The sequence below is a fragment of the Camarhynchus parvulus genome, chromosome 4A, assembly GCF_901933205.1.
Source record: "Camarhynchus parvulus chromosome 4A, STF_HiC, whole genome shotgun sequence".
Taxonomy (NCBI): Eukaryota; Metazoa; Chordata; class Aves; order Passeriformes; family Thraupidae; genus Camarhynchus; species Camarhynchus parvulus.
The window spans coordinates 15,585,657-15,592,398 of NC_044600.1; the positions used below are offsets into that span (position 1 = coordinate 15,585,657).

General features: G+C 54.9%; 1 protein-coding gene across 1 annotated transcript; it reads right to left on the reverse strand.

Annotated features, from left to right (window-relative positions):
• Nucleotides 1-571: 571 nt before the first annotated feature.
• Nucleotides 572-6,231, reverse strand: GLA (galactosidase alpha). The gene is made up of 7 exons (XM_030967429.1): nt 6,050-6,231; nt 5,645-5,819; nt 5,275-5,452; nt 3,700-3,791; nt 2,678-2,839; nt 1,928-2,125; nt 572-1,764 (listed from the first exon to the last, which is right to left on the reverse strand). Exons 1-7 carry the CDS (start codon nt 6,217-6,219, stop codon nt 1,501-1,503), a joined length of 1,239 nt encoding a protein of 412 aa, XP_030823289.1. The 5' UTR covers nt 6,220-6,231; the 3' UTR covers nt 572-1,500.
• Between the last annotated feature and the right edge of the window lie 511 nt (nt 6,232-6,742).

The following is a 6,742-nucleotide window of genomic DNA, read 5'->3' on the forward strand; positions in this document are numbered from 1 at the left end:
GGCAGCTCAGAGAGGTGAGGGACAGCTCCGTGCCTGTGGTTGACCCCGGCACATGGTGTAACAGGCCTCAGCTGCCTTCCCCTGTGCCAACTGCTGCTGGCTCCTCTTAGCATTTTGCTTGAGGGAAGAAGGCCAAGCACAGCAGTGAAGTTTCAAATGGGCAACAAGCAGAGTATGGTAGATTGTGGGGACAGCCTCCAGGACAGCTTAGTTCCCCTTAGAGAGGAACATTTCTGTGAGTAGAAAGTCTGCTCTTAGCAGGTGCTGGGAATGCAATGCAGAGTTCACCCTTACGGGCAGCTTCTCGTAGTGAAAATGGAGCTGGAGGATGGGGAGATGCCTCTTCACATCTTCATCATGATTGAGAGCACTCAGTTATTGAACTGTAAGGGAATCTGTGTTTTTGCTTATTAAATAGTGGCTGATGTGATGGCATTTTCAGATTTGTGTAGGCAGTGGTGGCTTTGGCCTGGGGGGTGGACTGTACAGCTGTATTACATCAGTTTCATTGAGTGCTGTTTCTAGTGATAAATTTCACAAAAACTTACATGACTGGAACAAACTGGCCTGTTTTTTAAACCATTATTTAATTTCAGATATCATGCTGTACTTTTGTACACTGCAAGTAAGAAAAAGCATAGCTTTTAAAGGGATTTTAATCAAAGTGCTTAATCACAGAAGAACAAATCAAGAAATTCTGATTGTATTGTAATCAGAAGATAATATATTTGCACAAGATGGTTGCTTAAGTGATTATCCGTCTCCTGCAACCTAAAGGCTGCTACCAGCAGTGGGAAGCAAGCACTCAGGGATTTCTGGGAGGCAGGATTCATGGAGAAAGGGGACTGCAGTGGCCATATGAAGGGTGGGGAGGGAGTTGTCATCTAAAGGGAAGTGACAGCCACTGGTGAGAGATTCCTGGAGTGAGGGGAAGCCCTCACTTGAGTCCTAAGGCCTGATAGCAGCTGTCAAGAAAGTTGCTAAGAAGTACAACGGTTCATGTCAGTCCCTGAGTTGTCAGAAGATGGAAGTGCATGTCCATGCTCTGAGTCAAGTGTTTGGTTTCCTTAGTGGGGGTGGGAGCAGCTTTTCTTGGACTGTGTGTCCAGGTCTGGAAAAGAGAGCAAGGTGGCCAAGGTGTGTTTCCCTATTGTCCCTAAAATGCTCCAGGCCAGCTGTAAGGTGCTGCCTGTGCATCCCTCGCCTTTCCTTGCTCGGTAGTGGCAGTGGGTGTGAACAGGAGCTGCCGCCCTGCTGGAGCCCTTCCAGCCCCTTGGAGGAGGAGCTGGGTGAGATGCCAGGGAAAGGGGCCCTGCTCTGCTGTTCACCCTTTCTCTGTCACCTCTTGATGATGGAGTGATGGCAATTTGTCACATTCAGCTGAAGGTTCAGATAATGAATGCCTGAGAAGAAAGGCACCTGCTTGGAAGAAGGAGATGAATTTCCTGCCTCAAGTTCAGACAGAGCCTGAGGCTTAGGAAAAGATTGTCTTTGTTCTGCCTATAGGGGCAGGACTTTGAGCAGCACAGTGCCTGTGGGGTTCACCTCCACGCTCAGGGAGGAGATCCAGCTGTACACACCACAGTCCCTGCTGGCTGGCAGCACCTGTCGGATGGAGCAGGCTGGGTTGCAGGCCAGCCCATTGCCAAGGAAGGTGAGGGAGAAGGTGAATTTCTGGGGCCCTCCAATCTCCTGCTGGTTCAGCACTGCCACAGCATAAGCTCGGTCAGACAGGGGCCGCTCCCACAGCTGAAAGTTCTTGTCCTGCCAAGGAGAAAACAAACCCAGGGCTGTGGGAGGCTGAAGTGGTGATCTTCGTGCCTGTCTGTTCCAGCAGGCTTCAGGAACAAACGGGCTCCTTTCCCAAACCCTGAGCACCTCTTCATCCCTCCCTGCCCCACTCTGAACCCCCCCTCTCCTGCTGTACCTTGGAAAGCTGGTATCCCTGCTTGCCCAGGGGGTCCTGGTTGATGGCAATCACCTCTTTGTTCTGGAGCAGCCACTTGGCCTCGGGGCTGATGTGCCGCAGGTCGTTGGACATGAACAGGGGAGCAGCCATTATAGCCCACATGGCCATCTGAGTCACCGACTGGTCCCAGCTCAGCCCAAAGTTTCCAATCACCAGCTATGACAAGCAAACAAAAAGTGCCTGGTAACACTAACTGCGGGGGCCAATCTGGGCCACCAGTACCAGGAAATCACAGGGTGGGACCTCTCTTTGGAGCCTGGCTAGATAGGCTGAGGGCCAGGAGCAGGACCGGCCGGTTGGAAAAAGCAATGACTGCGTGGCAGTTTAGGATGAGTCCCTGGTGGAAGTGAAGAGAACTCTAAGTGGTTAGGCAGTGTTTGAGAATGCTTTTGGATTCAGATTCTTGCAGTGCTTGCACCCAGGGGTTTTCACTCTGGTGGGACATCAGCACTTTGGACACTGTCCCCCAAAGCCACATCTGTGTCCTGAGCTGGTACTGCTTGTGGAGGCTGTGTGACACAAAGATGGAGCTTACTGTCCATAGCTGCAGTTCTCTTTCCACCCTGGACCTTCTCACCAAGATCCTGATCCTAGGGTCCCATCAGAGCCCCTCCCCTCAATGTTTCTCTCCCTTCCCATTCTTAGCCCACAGCTGAGGGAAGGTTTTTTTGCTGATGCTTCAGGTGGGGTGGGTGTTGCTGTACTTGCCATGTCAGGATCATTCCAGCCCCCTGGCCCAGCTATCTTCACAATGGTGTCCTGGTGAAGTGCTGTCCAGTCTAAGATACTCTTGATGCTGCTCCAGGAGTCATAGACATCATAGAAGTTCCTCCAGTGATTGCAGTACTGTTTGATCTCTGTGTAATTGGGCTGCCAGAACAATGAGTGTGATTAGACAAAGCACCTGGCTGTACAACAGGAGTGTCAACAAAGCTAGACTGCACCAAAGGTAGCTTGGGGGAGAACCAGGGTAACACCTTCCTTCCATCACCAGCTATCTGAATGATGTAGTGTGTGCTGATTCCCTTGAATGCTTTGTGCCCAGTACCTCCACTCTGACACGTTCCAGACAACCCTATTGCTCCTCCTGGGAGAACAGTTGTGACCACCAGCTCTGTTACAAAATTCCTTCCCAATTTTACTGAAGGTGTGACAAGGCCAGTGGTGTTAAACTGTAATATCCCAGTAATTATTGCTATTTCTCAGGTTTACACCCTTTCCTGAGTAATGCATTTAATTCCAGCTGTGGGTGGAGGGCAGCGTGTCAATCACAGACCCTGGCTGGCAGAAATTTGTCACTGAACAGGGTAGGGGATGTCACAGAGCCTCTCTCATGGTCCCCAGAGCTGTCTGTAAGGCTGAGCCTGCAGCACTCTGTGTCCAGGAGGAATTACCCTGAGCTATCTGCTAGGCTGTGTGTCTGCACTGCCAATGGTTTGCTGCTTGGCTCCTTGGAGAGAGGAAGCAGATGGATGCTGTGGTTTTTTTGGCTCGCTCCATCTGGGCTGTGCCTTCATGCTGCATAATCCTACTGAATCTACTTCAGCAGAGCAATGGTTTAGGAATGCTTCAGCACTCTGGAAGAAAAGGTTTTTTTTCTCCATTTTACAGCCTTGTTCTCTGTCAGAACAGAGAGCAGCACGTTTCTCAGGATGCTGTTTTGCAATGTTAAATGTTTTTCTCTTCTTCCCACTTGAGCCCCAGGATAAACCTTGGGAGGCACTCCTTACCTGCTGCACAGGCCTCAGGTAGAAAGGCCACTCACAGGAGTACACAATGCTCCTTCCAGTCCTGTTCAGGGCCACAGACATGCGCCTGTATCCTAGAGGAAGAGCACAGACAGAGCTTACACAACCTCCCTGGTCACACAGCAGAACTAAGCCGATGTCACAGGTTCAGGTTTCAGTTCAACTCTTGCAAAATTAAGATTGAACACATTTTTGTGGTTGAGACACCACAGGGGGAACAGGGGAATTTAAAGTCTGCAGCTGGTCACCTGCCTCCCAGGGACAGGGGCTTTGCTTGGGCAGGCTGTTGCTCCAAGACTGCTGATCCCTTTGTACATACAGCCAGGGGAAGAGGTTAAAAGCTTTCCTGTAAGGCATTTTTCCTCTAGATACCCAGGAAACACAAGTCAGTATCTATCAGGCAGTGCAGCTTTGCTGGGTGATGTAGGAGTAGGTTCTCATGAGGCCCTTGCGCCATATGGACTGGGCAGGAATGCAAAAGCTCGAGTTTTTCCTGTCCTTGTCCCCAAACAGCCCTGTTCAGTCACTTCCAATTGGCAGAGAGGGAATGAAAAGTCTGCTCTTTCCTCTGGAACTGCTTCAGTACAACTGGATTGTATCTGGGTTGCACATATGATCCAGCAGGAGCTCTCAGCTCAGCTGTCACTCAGGGTGCTGAGCTGTGCTCCTGTCTCTGGCAGTTGGCATATGCCCCACCATCTGGCTCTGATGGCATTGTCACTTGGGCAGGTTGTCCCTGCCAGGCAGAGACAGGACTTTGTGCAGGACTCCTGCTGCCAAACGTGGTGGTGCAGACTGTGCCAGCAGCCAGAGAGCCCACTCAAGAGAAAAAAGCTTTCTAAGTTAAAGCATTCTTCCCATAAATCTACTCCTGTGGCACTGGGATTTGCCTGTGCTTCAAAAGAGGCTGTAGCCAAGTCCCCTCAGCACAGGGAGCTGCAGAGCTTTCAGCTGCTGGCTCACCAGCCTTTGTGCAAATCTCTTCTGAAGTGGTATTTACACTGGTGTGCTTTAAGAGAAAAACCCCAGTAGGATTTCTATGCCATAATTCCCTTCGTTTTTATGTGTTAAAAGCCCTCCTAACTGCTCCTTTTCTGGCTGACACAAACTGTTGTAGCTTCAGGCTGATTCACATTGACAAGGCCCCACCAAAGGGATTGAGGGTTAAGTGTGTGAAATGTTCTGGGCTCTGCAGTACAGGCCCTGCAGAAGTGCAAAGCCTGTGCTGAGTTAAGAGCTGAGGGAGCACAGGCACCCCCAAAGGCCACAGCTGATGTGTCTGTGCTCAGCCTGATCCAGGCTCTGGGCTCCCAGCTCCTTTTCTGAGCTGTGCTGGAAGGACAGCTCCAGGAGACTGAGCAGGTAAAAACTTAACACAGCAACACTCAACACCTTGGCCTTGAGAACAGAGCCTCAGATTTGCTTTTGTAAGCAAGCCCCTTAAATGAGTATGCTGAGGGAAAAGCGAGTCCCTGGAGCCTGATGCTGGGCCTAGAATTGCTGCTGCCTGCAGAATATTCCCACCCATGGGAATAGCTGCCTTGAGCCCGTGCCTACCTTCTGCCAGCAGCTCCAGTGACTCAGAGTTGCAGCCATCAAACTTGAGCAGGTCCACACCCCAGGAAGCAAATGTCTGGGCATCCAGGTCATAGTGGTTGTAGCTGCCAGGGAAGCCAGCACACGTCTTGCTCCCAACATCGCTGTAGATTCCCAGCTTCAGACCCTTGGAGTGGACCTGCAGACAGAAACGGACCCTGGCTTGGGGCAGCCTCAAGGCAGGAGGAAGAGGATTTGGGGCAGCAAGGGAAGCAAAACCCCACAGTGGCAGGCAGGGCCTTATCTCAGCAGTGATACCGCCATACCCACCCAGCCGTGCTGCCCTCCCCTGCTCCCCGGCTGGGTCACACCGTGCCGCGGTGGCACTCACGTAGTCGGCCAGCTTGCGGATTCCCCCGGGGAAGCGCTTGGGGTCCGCCTGCAGCCTGCCCTGCTTGTCCCGCGTCGGAGCCATCCAGCAGTCGTCGATGCAGATGAACTCGTAGCCCGCGTCCCTCCAGCCCTCGGCAACCATCCTGTCAGCCATCTCCACGAACAGCTGCTCGCTGGCCACGGCACCACCGGCAAAGAAAGCGGAGAACGTCTGCTGTGTACCCCCGGCACAGCCGCGGGGCTGGGCGGCCAGGGGCACCCGGGGGAGCGCGGGGAAGGCACAGCGCGGGCCGGGGCACCGGGCCGGCTCTCCGCTACCCGGGATGGCACAGCGGCTGCCGGGGCACCGAGCCGGCTGTCCGTGACTGCGCTGCCCCGGGCTCCCCGTGCCCCGCGGCGGTACCTGACGCAGCGGCGCGGCTCGGCGGCGCAGTCGGTGGCGCAGAGGAAGCGCTCCCAGTGCAGCCAGCCCATGGGCGGTGTCCGCGCCAGGCCATTGTCCAGTGCCAGCGCCGCCGCCACCGCGGCCGCCGCCGCCGCGACCCAGCGCAGCATCCACCGTGCGGCCGCCATCGCCCCGGCGCGCCGCGGGACTGCCGCTGATTGACAGCCCGCATGCCCAATCCTCGGGGAGTCGGTGGGCGGGGCTTACCGTGGAGCCAATCGCCGCACGGCGCCGCCCGCCCCTCCGCCAATCCTGAGTGGCGAGGCGCGCACCGGCCCGCCCCCTGGCGCGGGTCAGGTGTGGCGGTGTCACGTGAGCGATGTGAGGGGCCCATGGCGGCGCGGTCGGGCCGTGCCGGAGCTGCCGGAGCTGCCGGGGGAGCCGCGCCCGGGCGGCACCGGCCGTGTGAAGCGGGCCCAGCTGGCCGAGAGACCGCTGGCACCCGACCAGTACCGCAACAGAGTGGCCAGCAGGGCCAGAGCAGTGTTTGTCCCCCTGTGCTGGGCACTGCTGAGGCCACACCCGTGCCCAGCTCTGGCCCCTCAGCTCGGGAAGGACACGGAGCTGCTGAAGGAATAAAGCTGGGGAAGGGTCTGGAGCACAAATCCCGTGAGGAGAGGCTGAGGGAGGTGTGGGGGCTCAGCCTGGAGA

Excerpts from the sequence above, each read along its gene's own strand:
- GLA (XM_030967429.1), bottom strand. The coding sequence starts at position 6,219 with ATGGCGGCCGCACGGTGGATGCTGCGCTGGGTCGCGGCGGCGGCGGCC. Across the intron at positions 5,820-6,049 it reads GAGCCGCGCCGCTGCGTCAG|CGAGCAGCTGTTCGTGGAGA; the intron begins GTACCGCCGCGG and ends TGCCGTGGCCAG. Across the intron at positions 2,126-2,677 it reads GCTGGAATGATCCTGACATG|CTGGTGATTGGAAACTTTGG; the intron begins GCAAGTACAGCA and ends TGCTTGTCATAG.